Source organism: Phaseolus vulgaris, chromosome 8 (assembly GCF_051622355.1).
Source record: "Phaseolus vulgaris cultivar YP4 chromosome 8, ASM5162235v1, whole genome shotgun sequence".
Lineage (NCBI taxonomy): Eukaryota > Viridiplantae > Streptophyta > Magnoliopsida > Fabales > Fabaceae > Phaseolus > Phaseolus vulgaris.
Window position 1 is genome coordinate 24,472,021 of NC_143505.1, and position 24,342 is coordinate 24,496,362.

General features: G+C 33.3%; 1 protein-coding gene across 2 annotated transcripts; it reads right to left on the reverse strand.

Moving 5' to 3' along the window:
- Positions 1–88: 88 nt before the first annotated feature.
- Positions 89–23,491, reverse strand: HUB1 (histone mono-ubiquitination 1). 2 transcript variants are annotated; one of them, XR_011083150.2, is made up of 20 exons: positions 22,965–23,491; positions 21,941–22,102; positions 21,747–21,822; positions 16,358–16,585; positions 16,099–16,260; positions 10,494–10,687; positions 10,337–10,420; positions 10,110–10,229; positions 9,808–9,994; positions 9,558–9,718; positions 9,406–9,477; positions 9,008–9,084; positions 6,814–7,008; positions 5,057–5,129; positions 4,841–4,927; positions 2,307–2,444; positions 2,025–2,227; positions 1,752–1,917; positions 531–841; positions 89–410 (listed from the first exon to the last, which is right to left on the reverse strand). XR_011083150.2 is itself a non-coding variant. In XM_090293754.1 (20 exons), the coding sequence occupies exons 2-20, from the start codon at positions 23,079–23,081 to the stop codon at positions 710–712; spliced, it is 2,634 nt and encodes an 877-aa protein (XP_090149880.1). In that variant the 5' UTR covers positions 23,082–23,103; positions 23,191–23,431; the 3' UTR covers positions 89–709. The 2 variants fall into 2 exon arrangements, 1 of the variants encoding a protein (XP_090149880.1); XM_090293754.1 differs by having other exon boundaries at positions 89–841; positions 22,965–23,103; positions 23,191–23,431.
- Between the last annotated feature and the right edge of the window lie 851 nt (positions 23,492–24,342).

The following is a 24,342-nucleotide window of genomic DNA, read 5'->3' on the forward strand; positions in this document are numbered from 1 at the left end:
GGGTGTTTCAACTGAATGCGTTTGTCCAACATAATGGATGTTTGAAGACGAGGCAACGGTTTAAAAATATTTTGGCAACATCAAAAAGTACATGGAATAAATCGAGCTTTCATAACTTTCGACAAGATCAATTACAATTATATTTTGGCATATCCACGATTACACAAATTACAGGCTGTTATAAACAAAATTGAACGACCAATTATAAAATCTAACATATATATACAGATCCCGGAAACCAAAATTTCTACTAAAAGAACCAGAGGTAAGATAAGACATGTCGCTGCCACCGTTGGAGTCAACTTGCAAGGAAATTCAGATTTGGAATGATTTGAATAATTAATTGCACGGTCTAAATACCAACCTTCATGACTTCTCCAAATGGCATTGGAAGATGTATTATGATAAATCTGCAAAGAACAAATATCACGTTTCCTATGGCTCCCAGTTCTATCTATTAAAAATGTTAAACTAAACACAATCCCATATTCAAAAAAATGCGCAGAGGCGGTACTAGTAAGATCAAGTACCAGCAGAAATAATCATTTTTGGTCCAAATGCAGACAGGCACTCATTGATCGCTGCCAATGTTCCTTATCTCAACAGTTGGAATAAGTATACAATTGAAGCACCTAGGTACCATACACCAGATCTTTTTCAAAACAACACCGGCCTCTTTTCAAGATGCGGAACAGAACCAAGTTTCTAGTTACAAATAAACAGACTTCACATCATTAGCGCCAAAGCTTGTAGCACACTGTGGGCACTTGCGATGCCTACTCCCAGCAACTTTCTGGATACATGAGTAGCAGAACAAGTGGTAGCATTTTGTAATTACCACCTGACACAAAGAAAGGGATACATAAGCTTTTCACCCCAAAAAGTCATGATTTCTTTAAAACTTAATTTGTAAACAGACTAACAACCAATACACTCATTAGTCGAAGAAGAAAACGATAAATAAATATGTACCAAGATTCACCCATAAGCTATTTTTTTTAGCTTACATATAACCAATACAGCTTAATTTTCTTTTTCCGTCAAACAAAAATTAAATATATTTATTTATTAAAAAAATTGAAACTCCCCCCTAGCTAGCCCCCCGAGCACAGCCACACACCTTTGGTGGATAACAATTTCAGCATTTTAAATTGAAGAATATTTATATTTCAGAAAAAATAACCTCTAAAATTGTTATCATGTTTAAAAATTAGAAATGTAGAAACTAAAAAAGAATATCAGACTTCTGGTTATTTTGAGTAGCTTTAGAAAATGCTGAAATCATAACTTTTTTTAAAAAAAGTTTCATGCCAAGGATCACTCTGAATTTTGACATCTCAACCAGGCTAACACCTCAAAATTCATCAATCATCTGTTATCACATGAAACAATTTATGAAATAACTTAAATTTAAAACAATTTTATTAATGGAACAACAAAATACAACCTATGCTTTTCAGAAAATCCATAAATTAAAATCAGTTTTATATAATCTTAAAATCACTGTTTCTAAAACCTTGGTCACATTAGATGTAGCTATAACACCCCCCACCCAGAACACCAGACTCAGCTTGACCATAATCACAAGGTGCTTACAAGGAGTTTCAGACCGATGCACATACAATACAACAACTTATAAAACATATTTGCGTTTATCTCTCTCCATTATTATAATATGTAATAAATGAGCAAAGAGACAGACAGACAGACAGACCCAGAATGTTGTACAAATATATCTCCTTAAAAAATACCTCTTTTGCCCTATCGTGACAGATACTGCACTTGATAATTTCCCTGTACTCTTCAAGTTCCTGATGAAGCTTTTCAGTTATTGAAGAGCCCTCATTTTGTTCTTTAAGGCGTGAAAACTTTCTCCTAGAAATCTCCAGATCCTCCTCTATTCTTTTTTTGGCAAACCTTAGTAACGAAAAGACACAAGGTTACAACAGATGTGTGCCAAAAACATTTGACAAAAATTATATATATATATATATATATATATATATATATTATGGATTAAATACCTTTCTTTCTCAAGTTCAACTTGTAACTCCATTCTCGTCACCCTATTACTACCAATTTTTGATTGCATTTCGACCACTGTATCCCTAATCTGTTGAGTTTGTTTTCTAATATCAGACAGCCTTCTTTGTGTATTTTCTGAAGTGACAGAACATTGAAACTTATCGTCTGACATTCTTTGAAGCTGATCTGAACAAAACTTCAACTGCATACCAAGTAAGGATAAGTAAAATTCCAAAGTCATATCTGAAGTGCAATTTAAGATTAAATCAAGACCCAGCTACCTGGTCTTCAATTCTTGCAGCTTTCATATCATATAAATTCAGGGATGTGTTTGTTTGCTGGATATCTTGTTCAATTACCCGCTTCTCCATGAGCAAAGAATCCTGCTTCTGCCTTGCCCGTACACCCTCCAAAACAAGCTGCACCAATGAGATACAATAAAAAAAAATATCCAACTGACAAACATTATTATATAAACATATACCTGGTCTTCAAGAATATTAGAAAATGCTGAATGCAAAGTAGAAATTTTGGGAAACAAAATCAAAGTTGTGTCAGATATTCTCAAGAAAGTGGAATTTAAGTCTAATGCAACCTTACAAAACCAGCTTAGTAAGGTGAGGTTTGCTCCCAGTTATATATATTATAATTTGACCTTATTTCCAGCTGATGTGGACTCTTTAACACACCTCACACCGAGGACAAAACATCTCAAGCATGGAACTACAGGGAACTTGATAGCAGATGGCACAGCCCAACAAACTTGACTAGTATATGCTATGAATGGCTCTAATCAATGTTGTGAAACTCATAACATGGAAGAGGATCGGAAAGGGAATGAAAACTCATAACTCGAGGATTGTAACTATCCAAGAAAATCATTCATAGTGACTTTTTGTCAATTCACCCAATGCAATAAAAAAATAAACAATGAATTGATGAAAAATAAGCAGTGCAGCAGAAGCAAATATAAAACCTCTTCACCGCAAACAGCACCAAATGAATTAATAGAAGGAAGCTTGTGGGAAGTTGCGAGGGCGGGAGGCAAGATGATGGCGGAATCGCAAACAGCAGAATCACTAACGGTGGAGGCATAACGGTGGCAAGCTTTTCAGTACTGAGTTTCGCAATATTACGATTTTTTAGGGTTTTGATAAGTGTTTTGGTGATAAACTTTTGGGCCTCTTCTTTAAGTTAAGTTTTTTTTAAAAAAAATGGGCAGAGTCACATATCAGAGATACTCAGCGATCCTCTGATCCGACTACTGACTTGCAGGATCGCTTTGATCCGCTCAGGCAGCGATCCAGCACAGTTTCTTCCCAAAGATCGCAGGATCGTGAGTTTACGATCTAGATTGCCATTGGCTCTAATACCATCTAAAAAAAGAATTTATATCTAACTCAACCTCACAAAATCAGGTCAATAAGCACCCAACTATATATTATAATTTGACCTTATTTCTAATTGATGCAAGCTCTTCAACATATACAAAACCCTTTGATTTAAAAGCTTTTGTAACATATTTCAACAATAGTGTTAGAAAAACTAGTGTTATCTACTCTCAGGATGTCATGTGTTAGGTACAGAAAATTGTTTACTAGTTATCTTTTCAAAAGTCTATAGCAGCAGGTTCTCAAAGATTGAACCTATCATTTCCTCCTCTTGTACCCCTTTTTGTGATATTGCATGTGTGTTCCACCACTAAATGCAACTAACCCAAGCAAGCTAATTGAAATATTAAACACTTTGTTTCTCCCACTCTGTTTAAATTGATAATAAGCATGTTTGATCCCACTCTGTTTTACTCTCCAATTATCAATATAGTATTATTTCTCACTACTAAGGTTATCAAACTGGACCGTTTACATGAACTCATAGGAGCTAGGTAAACTTGACTCATAAGTTTACTTCATATGAAAAAGAAAATAATTTATACAAATAACATACTAATTTCAAAATTTTAATGACATAGTTAAGTAAAATAAGTCCACAATACTAAATACATAAATTCATCCAAATATTACAAAGCATAAATTGTTAAGAAGAAGATGGACTTGTATTACCATCACTTGTATTTGATCCACACATTTTTAATTGCTCCCTAATTTCAATTTTCAATAACAAAAATGAAAAAGGCATATTATATAATTATTAAATCTTCTATAATTAAAAAACAAAAATTGAAAACCACCAAGCGAGCATACTAGTAAGAATCCTTATTTCGATCATACTCGTGATCAAATTTTAACTAGTAATAAGGTTCCTTTAATGGAAAGCCTAATCAATTAGACAAATCCTTCATATTCTGACTCTAATGACAAAAAAAATCCTAATGTGTCAATTAAATCTGCAATGGTGGACACACTCAATATACATGTTATTCCTTGCATGTCTTTTCTGACAACATAAAACTTCTCTAGGTTTGAACTGAAGATACCACATGCATTTTAAGTCATTTAACTGAAGATATATACAATTTCCATAACTTTTCAATACTAAAATATTCACCAAACTCATTATTGTATAGGAAATAAGAAAAATTCTCTAAATATAGTATAAGATTAGAAAGCACTCCATTCAGACAGAACAAAGGGTCATGTCATATCTATAATAAAAATAAAATGGATGTACTTGACAGTTTAAAACGAAAAGTCTTAAAAATGTATTATAAAAATAAAATGTATAATAAAAATAAAATGTATGTTTTTGTAAAATACAGAGGAACTTCTTAATATGCAGATCACAAAGACATTAGAAAAAAATTATCACTTTAAAAGTAAACTATGAAAATGCAACCGATTTCAAGACAGACTACCTTAATATTGTAATCATCTCTTTCAGTAATTTGCTGCAGCAGATGTTGGTTTTGAGTTTGCATGTCATCATATGCTTGTCCAATACTCTGCAGGATAATCATGACAACAGCAACAGATCAAAAACATTTTCAGAATTAGAAACAATTAAAGACGATAATACACAGTAAAATATGGCATTATGCATCAAAGAACTCCAGCCCATTAAGATAAGATACCTCTATTTCAGATAAGTAGTTCTCATTTTGCTTGTTCTTAGATTTCAAGACATCCGACAGATCACACATTTTCCTGAAATAGGAACAATATGGACAAATAGAGTTAACCATCAATTAATTAATACAGCAGAGTTAAGAGAATACAGTTACACACAGATGAAAGACAAAAACCTTCAGCTGTTTTCACATAAATATAGATAAACTTCCACTCTATAGAAAAAGCATAAGCAAAGTAATCACATAACTGAGAAAATAAAAAGTACAAGTTCAAATTCAAAGGATACAAACACCAACATCACATAAATATGGATAAACTTCCACTCTATAGAAAAAGCATAAGCAAATTCATCACATAACTGAGAAAATAAAAAGTACAAGTTCAAATTCAAAGGATACAAACACCAACATCACATAAATATGGACAAACTTCCACTCTATAGTAAAAACATAAGCAAATTCATCACATAACTGAGAAAATAAAAAGTAGAAGTTCAGATTCAAAGGATACAAACACCAACATGTAAGAAACAATATTTTTCTAGTATTAGAACATCAGGAGAATTAACAAAGAGCAAATATGATAGAAATATGTATAGAATATAATGAGGAAGCAATTTCACTTCAATAAATGGAAACTCAGAAATGAACAGAGAAGCTCTTATAGAAAAGGATTAAGGAAAAACAAGTTCTTGTTTATCCAAAAACCAAAATAATAGGAAAATCTGAGTAAAAAATAATAAAAATTTTCTGTTATTCCCCATTTCCTCAAGTAATTTAAAAAAAAAAAGAGAATCAGGACAGCTTAATCTGCGTACTTAATACTTGTACTCTTATTTCTATTTGAAAATTTTAGAAAATGGACTTTAAATAAACCTAGGTCAACCTTACAAAACCAGTTTGATCAAATTTGCACTCACTTATATACTATAATTTGGTCATATCTCTAGTCAATATAAGATCTTCAACACACCCCCCTCATGACGAGGATTGGACATCTCAAACTTGGAAACAGAGGGCTTGATAGCACGTGGTATGATAAGTCCAACAAGCATTGCAAGGATAAGCTCTAATATTATCTTTAAGTTTAATTCAACCCTACAAAACCAACTTGACAAGGTGAAGTTTGCACCCATTGATATACTATAATTTGGTCATATCTCTACTCAATATGGGATCTCTAACACACTTCCTCATGCTAAGGACTGAACCTTAAGTCTAATTCAACCTTACAAAACTGGCTTGGTAAAGTGATGTTTGCACTCACATATATACTAAAGTTTGGGCATATCTCCAATTAATGTTGGATATCCAACAGAAATAATAGCAGAACATAAAAGAGTTAGAAAAAATAAACTGCTGCTACACAAATTCTAACTTTAGGTAGATAATATCACCTTCATTCTTTACAAAAAAAAAAACAAGCAACCAAAAAGAAATAAGACCAAAAGAACACCTCACCATTCATGAAACCTTCGTAAAGCAACCAGATGCAAATTGCAATATTGAGATAAGATAATGTCTACGTTTATATTTTGCAATTTCACTTGCATTTCTCTATTAGAGTTTCATAGATAGTGTGCTAGTTGTTGACTCAGCATTGAGTCATATAGCTTTCCTATATCACTCTTTGTACTGTCACTCTTATCATAATTTCATAGTTCATTTTATCTCTGTTATGTTTTCTCTTGTATCTAGTATGGCAAAATAGAATAGATAATACATCTTACAGTAAGCACACGTGAGAAGCATAGACCAACCTTTTAGAATCTTCTAATTTCTGTCTCATGTCCGCAATCTCAGCTTCACCAGCAGCCAGCTTTTGTTGTGATCTGGCCTCTGCTTCATTGGCTTTCTTAACTCGAAGTTCCAAGTTGTGCTCATCAAGTGATGATTTCAAACTTTGAACATGTGCCCAGGCTCTATATTCTGCTTCGCGTGCATCCATGACATCCCTGCACACACAGATCTCCGTTAGTATTCCACAATTTTGTTGCAAGTGCTGGGGAACTTATCATGGAAAAATGTTATTAGTTCAACCAAAATGCCAACCATAGTAAAAGTTTTTCCTTTATTTTTCTAAGATTATGAAGAAATCATAGTTTTGAAAACCATGCATCAATTGGGTGCAAGATTATTATATACAACAAATGATATTACATAACAATACAAGATGTAAGTATATATAACAAATAAAATAGAGACTACAATATCATTAACACTTGACAATCTCACTAAAGTTGAAGCTTGAATCACAACTGTGTCCAACTTCATGCAGACATGGTTAACTATGCTCTCATTATGTGGCTTGGTAAAAAGTATTGGCCGGAAGTTCCCAGGTTATGAACTGACTTGAGGAAATACAAGCTTGTTGACTATTTCCCCAAATCAAAAATGAAAATTAGGCTGTAACAATATGAATCCTTTGATAATTTTGAGCTAACATTACGATGTCAAAATTACAACCCCTTCTAAGAGACATGGTGAAACTAATGGAAAACAACCTTGAGAGGACTGCGCACACAAAAGCTAGCCATCATAGCTGGAGAGCCCAAAGCCTTTTATATCCCATGCTTGAATCCCACATTTCTAATGTGGGACTCAACTCCTACACATTGCAATTGATCGTAGCACTGAGTTTTTAGCCATCAACATCTCTACAGCCACTGTGCTCAATAGTTTCCAGTCATCTCTAACCTCCGTCCATTCCTAACCAACTTGTCACTGTCCTGTCAATGACTTTCTTTATCTCTATAATCTTCCAGACCATGAAGTTGAAGAGATTAATTGGTGGTTTTGTTTTCATTGCTCTAAAGCTTGTACAAAATTATGTTGAAGGTGGATACCTCACACACCCTTTGGAGTTCAGCTGGGCGATGTATTTTGTAAGAAATCACACGGATGTTGTAAGGATTTGAAAATAGATTTGGCTAACTATGTAGTTATGAACAAATTTCTATCTTCATGGAAGAGATGGAAACTGTCTTTGGAAATGTAACGGAACACTAACTATGCTTAAAGCAACAGGCATTTCTGAGATAGTTCTTGTTAGATATATTATATGGGCCTATGCCCATCTCTATGTAATGCAAGTTACATTATATATATAATATGTTCCATTGTTCTGCTTGAGACACACGAGGATACCATCATACAATATCTACCATTTATTTCAGAAACTGGTACCCTCCTGATAGACCCCCTGTCCATCGGTTCCAAAATCATTTGCAGAAATCAGGATTTTCTGACTCCCTGAGCTTGAAAGGGTGACATTAGTGTATACAAATTGGTTTTACTACTTAGAATGTAAAGGGGTGTCATCACCCTAAGGTGGCACTGACAGCAGTAGTACATAGTGACAATTACAATTCATTTGTTGGGTGCAACAACTGTAACAAGGATCAATAATTCACTCACTCCTTGTAAAATACATCTCGTGTCAGCTCAAATCAATAGATAGAACATTCATATTCTCTCAATATTTGGTCGACTAAATTCTCTCTACAATTACTTTTAATATATGTATTTAAAATTTCAGAATGATGGTCATTTCACTATAGCAGTTTCATGGTCATCAAGTCCACTTGTGCTATTCAGGAGTGATAAAAACTATGCTGCTAATTTTCTTCTAATGTCCAATAAAAAGAAATTTTAACTTTGTTTCCACAATTGTTTTGTTCCTAAATTTCAGAATAATGGTCATCCCACTACTATAGCAGTTTCATGGTCATCAAGTCCGCACTGCTAATTACACTGATAAAAACAATGCTGCTAACATTTTTTCTAATGTCCAATAAAAAGAAATTGTAACTTGCTTCCACAATTCATTTGTTCATAAACATTTGTCCAGAAAGTTCTTTCAAATGTAAAAACCTATTCAGAAAAAAAATAAATATGTAAACCAGAACAATTCAGAACATAAAATGAATTCACGATCATGATTGAAACTCGAACCTTGAATCAATGGACTCACGTCTAAACATTTCTAACGTCAACTTCAAGTCCAGTTCACTTTCTCTCAAATCTTGAAACTGCATCAAAAGCAAAGCAAAGTTTCTAACATGAAAGGACATGGAGGATTACAAAATCAACTCTATCTGCCTGATTAACATGTATAAGACTTGGCATGCAACATTAATTTCATTAATTGTGTTCTTCTGAAGTCAGAAGTGACCATTGAAATACATCTTGCAAAATAATTAAATTAATAATCCCTATATACTATCCCAGTAAATGAAATGTCAATACTATAGACAATACCAAATAAAGTTTTTGATACAACATATAGAGACAAGCTCAAATAACCACACTAATGCAGCACAGCTTAAGTTTCTTAGTCAAATACAACATACCACACCAAGCAGCCTCTTTATCTCAGCAAGTTGACTGGCAGACCTAACAGAAAATGCATCACATTCTTTTACCTGTTATTTAAAAACAAACTTTCAGGACCTGTGAATTTATGCTACCAAAATGTGGAGTTCACGTAAGCAAATATACTAACCTTCCTGTCAAGAATATTAGAAACAGACTGCACATCTGCACGCAAAGAATGGATGTCTGAAGCTGATTCTTTATATTTTCTTAGTTGGCTTTGCATAGACCCCATTTCTTCAGGAAACGAAGAAACCAGAGATTTAAATTCAGCAATAATTTGTTTCCTTCCTGAAGCCAAAGCAAAGGAAGCACAAATTATAAAACCAAACAGTAACAAAATACCTGCCTTCAACAACAAAGGGAAGGTGGATCCAAACCTGGCTCTCTTGCTTCTTCTTTCAGCTTATTTTCAATCATATTTCCTTCCTCTATCTTTTTCTGTATCTCAGAGTGTAGATCAGCCACTCTAAAATCTGAAACAGCCACAGATCTTTGAAAAATATCTGCTAAATCATTTTTAATGTACCACTCTCGCTCCCTCCATGTAAGATTATCCTTTTCAACCTATAAAGAGATAACAAAAAATTTGGTTTGGAACGGGAGCTCATAATCAGTATTTTATTCTAGCAAAAAGGGCAACAATCAAAATGCATAACTGAAACTACCGACCAGTTACAACCTGTAGTTTCTCATATAAGGCCTGATACTCCAGAACATCTGATTTTGACTTTTCTATCTGATCTCTAGCCAATTGGTAAGCATGGGATGAAGTAATACACTTGAAATTCTTCAAAGTGTTCTGATCCAATCATTCAACATCAAAAATTACAGCAATAAAATGAAAAAGAAAATGCCAATACATGCATTTTTTACAATACAAATACTAGAGCACTAAGGGAAACAAACCTGTAGATCACACAACTGCTGTAATATTCTTATTCTTTCCTCATGAAGACTTTTCAGTTCCATTAATCGAGTAGAACCTTGGTCCTGAGAAACTCAACAATTAAGGTACAATATCCTACAAAATCTGAAACTAAATCAAAGAATCCAAGAACAATACCAGTAGATCCTTCAAAGTAGATTCCATATCTTGCAAGTCCTTTTGCTTGTCTCTGATCTTATCACTAGGAATATGCGTACTGCCAACATTTAAGACAGGGAGAACTGCCCCTTTTGCAGCATCTCTCTCAGCCTTAAGAGCTGCAAGTTTGTGATTGCTTTCTTCTAACTCTGCAACAGCGCTAGCCAGTTCCCCTGAGAAAATCAATAACAGTAAAAGAAATAAATTGCATATCGCATTCCAACCTTCAAAGCATAGAATAGGTGACTAGTAGGAGCATATTTGTTTTCTCTTTTCCTCAACCTTTTCCAGACAAAACAAGAGAATATAAATGTTAAAAGTTCAAGTCTTGTTCAACACAAAAAAATTATTAAATACATATCCATCAATTGCAACTATTGGAAATCTCACATCATCGACTAGACATATGACAACATAATATTATATATGTGGGTGCAAACCTTATCTTGAAAGTCATTTTTATAAGTTTGAGTTACACGTAAATCCCAAAGACTAGCAAAGCAAACTAACAAGGTTTGTTGGACCATACCCTGTGGTGTGTCAAAGATTTTCCATCAACAAGATATTGGGTCAAATTATAATATATATATATATATGGGTGCAAACTTCAGTTTGCAAGGTAATCTTTTAGGGTTTAGTTAGACTTACATCCACTTTCTAAGAGCAACAAATTTAAACAAAAGTGTTTTAGAGAAATAATGAGAACAAGCAAAATGTAGACAACCATACTATACAAGATCTGCACAGCTGAGAAAATACCAACACAATACGTTATATTATTAGTGTAGAGGCAACATCAAATATCAAATATAACTTTACATGACAATAAGTACAAAAGAACTTAAATATATAAAGAAAAAATAATTAAACAATTTACACAACACAAATCATGATTTTTTTATACCAAAAGTTGTAATAAAATTGTAAATTGCATAATGTCAAGTTATCCAACATTTTAGCATAAGTCAATTGTCATCCAACTCAACCACATGGTCCATGGGCTAGGCAATTAACCATACCATACATCACATACTGACAACCATGGTTGTCAAACTTGCAAGTCAACTTGTTGACTCATCAGAGTTCACATTTCCACACACCCTTACCGAGTTAACTCAGAAGTAAACTCAATTTTTGACTAAACTCGGCAAACTTGGAGTAAACTTGGTGAACTTGATTAAACTTGCGAGTCTACTCAGAGTTGGTGAGTTCAACTGGATTTTCGTTTTAACCCAAAACAGTGAGTTTAGGGTTCGCGTTTCGTTTTGGTGTTGTTGCGTCTTCTCTCGAGTGCGGTGGTCGTGCTTCTTCTCTGAACAAGTGCGGCAGTGGTGGCGATCGAGCAAACCAAGTCGTGCGATGGTGGCAATTGTGCAGAGGAGGTCGCGCAGTGGTGGTGGTGGTTCATGCGGTCATGCCGTTGCGGTGGTCGCGGGTGGCAGGTCGATGGTGGTGTCGCTCATCATATAAGATTATAGAGATGGGTTGTGCTGGAATTAGGGTTGCATTGTTTTGTGGTGTGATTTAGGGAATTAGGGCTTTTTTTTATTGGGCTGCACTAAATTGGGGTTTTTTATTGGGCTGCACTAAATTGGGTTTTTTTTATTTAATTGAGGTGTAGATTTTTTTTGTTTGGAGTGCTTTTTTTTATTGGGAAAACATGGTGCAAATATTTTTTTCATGTGAAGTAGAGTTTACGAGTCGAGTCTACGGAGCTCCCACGAGTCTACGTAGACTCTCGAGTTTGACAACCATGTTGACAACCTTTCATGACTACATGATGATGATGCTTAGAAGGCCAAAAAGAACTTATAACAAGGAATTTGCAACTGAAAAGGTGGGTCAACTTGCACCTTTGATAACCACACTGGCAAATCAGGTTTCTTGTTAGACCTAGGTTAGTATTGAGAAACTTCAATGAAACAAAACTCTATCAATTCTACATATAGTACCTAAATTTTATTAACACCATCACATTTAATTCTATAAAATGTATACCATACATTTTTATTTATTTCCAAAATTCATCAAAAAGAAAAAATCCACATTCAATTTTGTAAGGAATGAAATGTCTTTCCAATTTCATCTTAAACAATATTCATGTTAGAATAGTGTATATCATCTTGTCTCAACATAATTGAATTTCAACAATAGTGATTGTTTAGAACTTGTTAGGTTTGAAAGGTTGAGTACATGGTTTTTGGTTTCGAGTAGGCATGGTGGAAGTGGTTTTCAAGATTGTGTTTGACGATGTCAAAAGCTTTTTGGAATAGGTGGAGTAAGGTTTGGTGTTATTATATTTTTCCCCGTATAACTTTGCCAAAGACAAAAGAGTGTTGGGAGTTTGAGCCAAAATATTGCATTGAATATTTGTTTTCAACCCATTGATAAAAAAAATCTAATAGTTGTCATTTTCCATATGAACCACAACAATTGTTAACCATTGAACATCATGAGTAGAATAATACTCAAAGCTATGTATCCTTAAATATCCCTTGAAGAACATATGTACCATCAAATTGGGAATTCGTACTTGAATGGAAGTGGAACAAATTGTGATTAGCCAGTAGTCATAGTGGAGTTTTGTCCACCATCAGAGTGAGAAATGGTCATATCTTCAAGCATAGACATTCTCAAATCAAGTGGAATATTCATCATCACATTTAACTGGTAGCTCCAAGATTTTCTTAACATCAATATCAACCTCTTAATGGGTATTCTCAACCAAGGCACATTATCAAACAAATAGTTCTATTTTTTCCTCTTCATTCAAGCCACTAGTGACAAGGTCTTATAGCATGAATTGAGTGCATTCAAACTCTTAAAGGTGAATTTATTTTTGCCAAAGAATATATTTCTTAAGATTTTATTTTTGCTCTTTCGAGCTCACATGGAATTTTATACCAATTTACTTATCCCCATGCACCTCAATATAGTAGAGAAAAAATAGGCACTTGGTTGAAAATGCATGGACCATACTACCAAGTCATCACTAAGGGGATGTTAGTTTTACATCTTTGTTTTCTTATCAATAGAATGCCTTCTTTGTCCCTTGATAATAAATTTCCTTATCCCAACCTATTTCTAAAAGAACCTCTATTTCATGTTAAAAATTTCCTTAGTCCCTTATATTTCAAATGCACCTTTATTTCATGTTACTCCATGTGTCTTTTATTGTGTGTTTTGAACATTACATGTCTCCAAGTGTGGACAAACTCTAAGCAAGAACCATCAAATATGTCTTCCTAAGATATTTTGGCCTTCAATAAAGGTATTGTTCTTATTCTCCTAATACAAAAAGGTATTATGCGCAATGTCACCTTTTTTGAAAAGACATCCTTCTTCCCTTCTCTTTAAGAAGTTGACTCTGTGTCTTATTGTGTGTTTTGAACATTACATGTCTCCAAGTGTGGACAAACTCTAAGCAAGAACCATCAAATATGTCTTCCTAAGATATTTTGGCCTCCAATAAAGGTATTGTTCTTATTCTCCTAATACAAAAAGGTATTATGCGCGGTGTCACCTTTTTTGAAAAGACATCCTTCTTCCCTTCTCTTCAAGAAGTTGACTCTACCTAACATGTCTAACCCATCTAGTAGTTGAACACTTTTTTCTTGTTTATGACCCCCAGTAATAAAGATTCTAGTTGGCCCATTAAGTACTCATTCTACCTTAATTCCTCATCCTATTTACAATTTTCTAAGTTATCGTCGCTATCCCATACCTACTTTTATTCATTTTGATTGTCTTCTATTAACATGTGACTGAAACACTTGATCATCCTAGATGGTGACAAGCCATGTTTGCTGAAATGTAGGATCTTGAACACAATCACAAATGGGACTTGGGTCCTTTTCCACTTTAGTAGAAGACATTTGGCTGTAAATGAGTGTGTAAACCCCTAAAGTATCAACAAATTGTGAGGTTGATCGCCTTGCTATGGCACCTCTTCATCAATTGGAAATTAAGAATGTTTTCTTTCATGGTGATTCGAAGGAAATCTACATGGAGCAACGTCCTGGATTTGTTGCTCAAAAGGAGCCTATATTTGTTTGTAGATTGAGACGACCTCTCTATGGTCTCAAGCAATCTCCACATGCTTGGTTTGGAATGTTTGGTCATTGTACAAACTTTTGTATTCAAACATAGTCACCCAAACTATTCAATCTTTTATTGTCATACATCTCCTTTAAAATGTGTTTATCTAATTGTGTTTGTTGATGATATAGTGATTTCATGGAACGATGCTACCCAAAATTCCTTACCTAAAGCAACATTTATGTAAACACTTTCAAACCAAAGATTTAAGGAGTCTAAAATACTTCCTAGGCATTGAAGTGGCTCAATCAAAAGAAGGAAGTGTGATATCGGAAAGGAAATATGGATTAGATATCTTGAAAGAAATAGGAATGATTGATTGTAGACAGGTGGATAGTCATATGGATCTAAATGAAAAATGAATGCAAAACAAAGTGAGCCATTCTCATATCCAAAGACATACAAATCAATTGTGAAAAAAACTTATTTATCTCAGTATTACTGGGTTGGTCAATTTATGCAACCTGCTTGCATTGATCAATAGAATATTGTCCTCCACATTCTCAAAAACATCAAAACGGCTACAAGACAAAGACTACTTATATGAAGATAAAGGAAGGATCCAAATATCTAGATATCGTAATGTTGATTGTGTAAGGTCTCCTATAGACAAACTTTCCACTATTGGATATTGTTTTTTATCACATCAGACCAAAAGGATTATCTTGAAAAAAAAATCTTTGTAGTAGCCTCTACTCAATACACATGGGGTCTGTTTGTTTCAAAGAGGGGTATCGATCCTTAAAAAATCAGAGAGCATGATAGCCAAAATGAAGAACACAGAGAAGTAGATTTCAGATACACCATTCAGAACACAGGTATATGGACCAAAGGCCCGAAATCAGAACAGAGTACAAAAAAAATCAATAAGAAACTCATCAAGGACCAAGATGTTGACAATGGGGACAGATCATGGAATGAGGGGGATGGACTGTCAAGATGCAGAGAAGAGCAAACAGGCATGGGAATATGAGGGCAGAAGAGATTAAAGCAAATTAGGTCAAAATAAGTTGGTTTATCTTTGAGAAGTGGGTTGCAGAACACAACCCGCAATACACGTAAATTAACAGAGCAGGACTGGACAAATGCACACATCCCTTGATCCAGCAATCTTAGTTTCCAACACACTTGTTCCCAAAAAAACGAGATCCCAGTTGTGATGCAGCACAGGTGGCTTTCTAAAAAGCTAAGATAGTGCAATTTTCTGACATAACTCATGATCTAGATAACACAGAATTTTCCATTGTAAAACAGAGGCAGTCAGACATGGTATTCAGTGTTTAAAGCTCCATTTCATTATTTTTTTTTTCTATTTCAAACAGTATCTCATCAGCATTATATTATCTGTTAATTAAATAACAGAAGAAAAAAACTCATAGGCTTCTCCGTACTTTACAGGCACAAAACACAATTTTCATAGTCACTTCAAGACGCAATAGTTCACAGTGGGGATAGAATGCATAAGAACACAGTAAAGCAAATTTACCTTTTAATCTTTCAAGGTCAGCTTTATATTTTGCATCAATATCTCGCTGAATTTGGAATTCACTTGATAGAGACTTGTGCTTTAAATGAAGTTCACTGAATTCCAATCTCAAGTTTTTAACTTTCACATCTAGATCAGAGGACAATTTCTGCCTACAAAAATCTATAAACCAGCAGCATAACCAAAAAGGCACAAAAACTGCTCTGAAAGAATAACATCAACATTCAACAATCATATACAACAAGCACACATATCTTACCATCTACAGGAACCTTTTTCAGTAATTCAGTATGCAATCCATCCATCAGAACCCAAAGATTATTAACAGCAGTTGCCATATTCTTTAAAATGTTTTTAGTTTTTTCAGTAATAATTTCTCGATGCTCTTCCATCTGGTTTGCATAGCTATATGCAGTTGCACATTCAGTTGCACTAGTTTGCATTAGACGGCTAAGAAACACACCTTGAACAGTTGATGGACCACCATCTGGCAAACAGATCAAAGGATCCTCATTAGCTAACACACTTTGCCAAAGTTCAGACTAATAATGTTTCTGACATAGTATGAAAAAATCAAGTAGTTTCAAGATAGGTTGAAAATAATTCAAACTTCAAGGGAATTTTGAAGAAAAATAGATATATTATTGTAGATTTAACAGAAAAACATAAAAACTAGAAGTAGGAAATACCAAATATCATTCCAGGCCAATAGTTCCAACCACAGATTAAAAAAATATGCAGCATATTTAAAATTTTAAAAACAATAGTAACAAGATCCTTATCCAACTCAAGTAAATTGATCTAACCAATAGAGCATTATAGAATACATAATTTTTTTTCTAATTTCAACAACACTACAAGTTGGTAATAGTTGAATGGAAAACAATTATACACACATAAATGCACTTGCTAAATAATTTCCAAACCTAGAAAGAATATAGTGAGAAGGACATCATACGCAATGAATAACAAGTCATTTTAAACATTTAATAGGAAAGTCAACAAAATGGAAAGAATTAGCTGTATAGATAAAGCAGTGTACATTGAGAAACTTCGGAATATAGAAATAATATCAAAACAAATTTTTATTAACAATAACCAAGTACATTGAGAAAAATCATCAATGAAAGTAAGAAGTAATTAACACGGAAAGTTGAACCGACACGACTAGGACTCCAAATATCTTAATGAATAAAGTCAAGAGGGGACGAAGCGTTTTTATTAAGTCGAGAATCATAGGTAAGACAAGTTTGTTTTCCTAACTGAGAAGACTCACATAGAAAAGACAAACGGTAAGAAAAAGATGGAGCCATAACACATTTTGATAATAATAGGATGACCTAAGCATTGATGCTCGCAGTAGAGATACAAGCAAATGATTGTGACAAATAGTATAACCTTGAGACCCATATCATGCTCCAATAGTCTATCCAATATGCCAATCATGAACAAGAAAATAACTACCGACAAAAACAACAAAGTAATTTTGGTAATGACGAGTTTGCTAATGGAGATTAAATTAAAAGGACAACCAGGAATATAAAGCACAAAATCAAAGGTAAGATCACAAGAGGGTTGTGTTTGACCAATGCCATGAACTTTTAATTGAGAGCCATTTCATGGTTATAGAGGGTAAAGAATCCAAATAAGATAGATGAGAAAAGGAACTTGTTACCAAACATATGATCAAGGGCACCAAAGTGAAGAATCCAAGATCCAAGGGAGGAGGACTGAGAAGTTAAGGCTACAATATTACCAGACTAAGCAATGTCAATGACAGGTTGTGTATGTTGCATGGCTTCCTTGTATTGTAGATATTCTTTATAAGCATCAACCGAAGTTGAAACCTCACTGGATGCTCCTGGAGTAACGACCTGGCAAATATTTGTGATCTTGGATTGTCTTCGTGCCTTTGTACAACAGTCTACCTCAATAAGGCCTTACAGTTGGCAATAGTTGCAACACGGACATTGACCATGATTTCCACTCTGTCCTCCCCGATTAGTAGAGTGGGAGTAAAAGGCAGATGAATTTGTTGAAAGTTCAGTAGATTTCCCAAACATGTGAAGAACTAAGAGACGAGAATGGTGTCATAAGATGGAACAATAGTGTTGGATAGCATTTGATTACAGACCAAGTCAAACTCAAAATGACGTTCAGGTAGTGCAAGAACCACACAATTTTTGCACTATTCAACATGTTTGTTTGCATCATTAGCAAAAGGCATGAGGGCAACAAAATCGGCAATTAAGCAATCAAGCTTACCAAGATAGGTTTGCCTATCTTGGTCAAGTGGTTTTCACAAAAGTGACCTTGGAACCACAACTGGACAGCAGCAGCTCAAGAACTATAATTGTTGGTCAAGTGGCTTTCACATGGAAACAGTGGTAAAAGTCACTGTAGAAGCGGTATTTGAGTGGGAGTTGAAAGCCATGGGAAAAAAGCCAAACCAGGTCGTAGTATGGATGTCAGAAAGGAGGCAAGGAACGCTGCTGAAAGAAAGGGAAAAATGACAATCTATTATGGGTGGGTGAAAGAAACGCATGCTAGGAAGAAGTAACATGTGTGGGCGCATGACTCAGCAGAACAGATTTGTAACCGCTAATGATTAACAAATTTGTAACAATTAATGACTAAATACATTCTAACAGATCTTTTGGCCTTCCTTCCGATCCTCTTATGATCCTCAAGACCAACTTATATTTGTACTATTTTTTAATTTACAAATTTAGATCATGGTAAAAAAAATCGTATTGAAAACAAATAATTTTTTTAAATTGATATATCTTTATCACATAATCTAAAAAAATGACAATTAACTTTTAAATATTTCACCTAATCTGAAATAACATCATTTTTAATATTACTTTTTTATTTGAAAACAAGTATTAACAGTAAAAATTTCAAACATTAGAAATTATTAATAATGTTAAAAAATCATATAAAACTGAAGAAAGCTTTCTTTACATAAATTAATATTTTCCTGTTTCTACTTTTATCACTAGATATTTTTTCCACTTTTATATCACATTAGTCTAATCTTACAGAATCTGTAACCAATGCAACATTAAAATTTCATTTAGAATTTTTCAACTTTTATGTATTTTAATTGAGTTTAAATAATTTAAAAAAAAAATGAACTGGAAAAGAAATGCAATTAAAACATTAGAAGAAGAAAAAATACATGAATTGTAGCAGAGGTACAATACTATAATAAAGGACCTTGGGAATTCTACCCTTTCAAGTGTCTGTGGGGGTGGGGGAGTAGCATGTCCATTCTAAAAAGTTAACAATTATTCCTCCAGGAAGTATTAAATTGAGATTTATTTTCCTAATATGCCCTCTTAAATTTAACAATGATTCTAGGTAACATTCTATAAGCTTGACTACTTGTATAAAAATTCACATTCATATTATAATTGTATATCTTCTACATGGAAAAAAATATTTAAGCTTTCATTTTATTTTCCTAATTAAAAGCATTTATTTGATTTACATCAATTACATCTCCTGTACTAAATTGAATTCATTCTCACACACCGAACTAAAAACTGCTTCCCGTTTCATTTTATTAATTTTTAATATTAATCAATGAAATTACTGTTTTTGCACCAAATATGGCCTTGAGACTTAGATCAGCAGAGGATTAACTGAGAATCTAGGCAACTTTTTATGGATAGAATATACTGGTAAACCAAGAAATACAGGTCAGAGGTTGGCGCAAGAGTAGGTTATAAACCAAAGAAGAAGTGACTAAATGACTGGATTGATAACAGGTGGTATTGACATACATAATGGTTTGAAAACTGATCTTCTTAGCATGTGTCACAGGGTACATCCACTACGACTAACAAGGAATCTAGAAAAGGGTTAATTAAACAGATCAAGACTTGTTCCATGTTGCAGAAAAAAAATTAATTAAAGAAATTTAAGCTAGGCATAGGGCTGGATTCTAGCACACAATTAAGGGTAATCTTGACAGATAAATTCAATAATATGATCACTGCCTTTAAATGAAAGATCACTCAATAACATCTGCCTTTAAATGAAAGATTACTCAATTATACTACATCCTTTTGGAGTATAAACAGTAAATGCAATAGTATCTAGCCCCTATAATAGTTATTAGGCATAGAATCTATTATGCTGATATGGCAAAATCAAAGATTCAAAATTTAAAAATAAAACAATGACCTAGTAAGACCGAAATAGTGGACAAATTATGTTCCCTGTAGTAAAGCCATAAGGAAGACAAAAATTACATGTTCAAAATGAAGCTTCTGGTCCTCTAAAAACATTTAAAAACTAAGTTGTTGTATCAGTAAGGTGCCAATGGGTTCTCTACAATAAGAGATGCAAACCACTGAGAGCTAGAATTAGCTTTACACAGCTATATTGGCAGTGTTATCAGGTCAGATTGCTTTGCTCCTAAAGATCTCCCCTGCCCCAAAAAATGCTAAGAAATTTTTTTTGGCTGAAATGTAAAGCAAACAAAGGTGATCCAAACAAGAAAAAGGCAATCAAATGCTCTTACGAGAATGATAAGTCGAGTGACCTTTAGTGATACACGAAGGATAGAAACTATAGATACAACCAGTAACAATTTAAATGGTTGGTTAGCCTATAGTTGATCACTCTAGTTGATTTCTATGTTTAACTCAAAAGTAATGTATACGTGATAGTGTATATAATGTATAGGCTCTATTGTAAGTAGAATAGAATAGACCTGTGAGTAACTCTAACCTACTCCCTAGTTAGTGTTAAGACAGCTGTTGTGTTTGTTGCAACAGCTGTCAGTTTATTAGATCCAGAGCTCTAATTTAAGTGATACATAAAGGAAAGAAACCATAGACACACCTAGTGATAATTTACATGGTTGGTTTTTCGAGAAGGTAAGCCTACAATTGATCACTCTAGTTGATTTCTATGTTTAACTCAAAAGTAATGCATGCATGCATAAAGTGTATATGAGGTATAGGCTTTATTGTAAAAAGAATACACCTCTGAGTAGCTAAGAGCTACTCCTTAGTGTTATGACAGATGTTGAGTTTGTTGCAACACAGCTATCAGTTTGATAGATCTAGAGCTAAAACAAAAGACCTTTCCACAATCACGAGTTATATAACAAAAACCATTCATGTTTTACTCTTTATATATGCTCTGTTATGCTACAACACATGAGATGCACATTTCCCATTTGAACAAAGAAAAACTCCAAAAAAAATTACCTTCTTCTTTTGCCTTCTGACATAAACTTACATCAATAAGGCAAGGAAAGTATTATTGTTGCAGCACACTTATGAAGGACCAAAATTAAAAACCACAAAAAAGATGTATACATTTAATGTTTGTATCTACACCTCACACAGAAAGTAATGCTTTCTGTATTATGATTTGGTCTTTCATTAAACAGTTCATTTAAAATTTATAGAATATACAACTAGATTGCAATAAATCTTCCTTAAATTATATAAACTGAAACTTTGGGAGTAAGTTTTCAATTCTTTCCACCAAGAAGAAAAATTATGGATCAGATGTTGGTTGAACAAAACCAATTATATTACTGTCATTACATGCAATTAAACAAAGAGTTAAATCAATCTCACAACAAGACACAAAAATTAATAGACATGGGCAAATGATCTCACCTTTCATGATTGATGCAAATCTATTGCCACGTGACTCTCTCATTTGTTCAGAACACAACTCCAAATCATTAACCATCTACAAAAGAATGGAATATACCCAGTAAGTCATTATCATACAAACCATAGAAAAATAATTAAGTAATCACGTAATATAACAGAAACATTATGAGCTAAAAGAAATGGGAGCCAATTACCTGCTCCCAAGATTTCTTGACCACTGATAAAGTGGGATCATATGACTTTTGTCTATCGTTCTGTTGAGTAAACCTATTCTCAAGAGCTGCATACTCTAACTTCTGAGTTTCTAATTTTTGTATAAGCTTTTGATTTTGATACTGAAGTACAACAATATCAAGCTGAAACATAAGAAAATGCAAGTTTAAATATAAACAGTGATACAGTTTATTAGCTCAGTTCTTCTGGTGATTCAGTAAATGAGATGCATTTTATGTACTAGAACTTATATGGCAAAATAGTGTAATAATGTCCAATAAGGATATGGAATCCACAATCATTGTATAAGCATTAATTTTTGAAGAAATGAAACTAAATCACCATTTTCCTGTAAAACAAAATTCTCTTCCTGCATGGCAATCAAAGAATCAAACCATAAAAACATATGAATTATAGCCAAAGCAACCCAAAGATAGAAAATATTGAAACTTATTAGAGCAATACATTTGCAGGTGTTCAAAGGCCCGATATATTATGAAACAAAAAACAATTTAACAAAATAAAAGTGAAAAAGGCATTGCATAAAGTTATAACCATTACTGCACTCACACTAACAAAACAAAAATATAATCAATTACAGAAATTACACAAAATAGTGCTAGATATTGATATGAGAGTAACGCAGAAATTACACAGTTCATTTGCTTAAATGTCCAAGTTCAGATCAAAAGCGACGGCAACCAAGGCGTGCCTCACTAGGTGGGTAAATAAATCAAAAGAAATCATTGTTTTACATTAAATCAAGGTTCAGACAAATTCAAATCAAGCCTGAACTTTCGGTACAAACATATGCATGTTATGTAATTTCAGTCAAAGCACGAGTAGGCTAAACATTATTTGAGTTCATAAAAAAGGGGCAAAAAATGATAACCACTCAAAACCAATGACATGTTTCGGATGACAAATTGGATATTTGAAACACAAGTTTCAGATATCAAGGAAACAAAATTAAATCATCGAGCGAAAGAAAGAAAAAAGTGGCACCTTTTTGTCTTCAGAAACGGGCAAGAAGGGTAGCTTCTTGGCAGTAGCAGCTGCAGGTGTTGGAGACAAGGAGCTAAAGTGACGTCGTTTTCGGTCTGAGTCACTCATACTCCCCATTGAAACCAGACACACACAAACCCTAAAAAAAACCACCCACTTCACTCACATCACAAAATTTCAAATCCATTTGCCACAAAAAACATAATCCACAAGGTGCCCCACTGACCTCTAAACAAAATCACAAACTTCAATTTGAGAATAATCAATCACTCAAAACCCTAATTCAAACCCCGCCCAGTGAACATGAAAAACATAAGGGAAATTAAAAAATATTTTTTTTTCCGCGCTATCTATCTATTTCGAGGCCCTATCGAGAGGAACAAAACCTAGAGTTTGAATATGTGAGTGTTGTGCTCTCTCCTTCTCACAGCTCTGTGCATAGCTGTTTTCGCTCTTTTCTCTGGAATGAAAAGGGGGAGAGGAATGATTTGTTTTTTTCTTCAACCAAAATGGTTGTAGCGTAATATGGGGAAGTTTACGAGGGTATTTTCGTAATATAAGGATTCACGCCGTTTGTGACGCGTCTGTGTAAGTTTCTGAATAAATTATGAAAAGATGTCGAAAAGAAATTATGACAAAAAACGGAAAGAAGATAAATATATTAACTAAATATTGTTTAAATATTTTTATTTTTATAAATTCGAGATAAATTTATTTCTAATCTTAAAGTTTAAAATGACTTTTGCAAGAATATTTCTTGTGAGAGTTAATATTTGATAATGATCCAAAAAGATGATATGATGCCTTAAATGTAATATGAAATTAAAAAAAAAAGACTTTTTCTTAGGATAAACTAATAAAATTTGTCCAAAATTTCCAACTAAAACAATAAAATTTTGACGTAAACAAGGATAAGAAAGACTTGAAGATGGAGCAGAAGAAGAAAAATAAATAAATACAAGAACATGATAAAAGAAAGAATAAAAAGAATATCTACGAGAAAAAAAGCTAAAAAATTAATATTTTAAATTATTAATAATTACATATATTTTCTCTAAAATTAATTATTAATAATTACATATATATTGAATAAATTTATAAATCTTGAAAAGCAAGCATTTATTTATGATGGCAACAAATAGAACCAAAATAAATGATAAATATATATCAATTAGGTGTCGAAATTTCAAAAGGCAATTGCCTATATATGATGGCAACAAATAAAAATATATTAATTACGTTTCCAAATCTTGGAAATAAATATTATATTAAAATTGGAATTATTTTTAGATAATTAAAAAATTATAAATTAGTTCGTACGTAACACAGGAGGATTTTCTTTTTTTAATTGTTTTTTAGAAATTTAATGATGATCATA

Coding starts and splice junctions, on each gene's coding strand:
- HUB1 (XM_090293754.1), bottom strand. CDS start 23,081: ATGGGGAGTATGAGTGACTCAGACCGAAAACGACGTCACTTTAGCTCC. Junction 9,085..9,405: donor TAAAGAGGCTGCTTGGTGTG/GTATGTTGTATT, acceptor CTTTTGATGCAG/TTTCAAGATTTGAGAGAAAG. Junction 2,445..4,840: donor GAGATGATTACAATATTAAG/GTAGTCTGTCTT, acceptor TCATTGGTGCAG/CTTGTTTTGGAGGGTGTACG.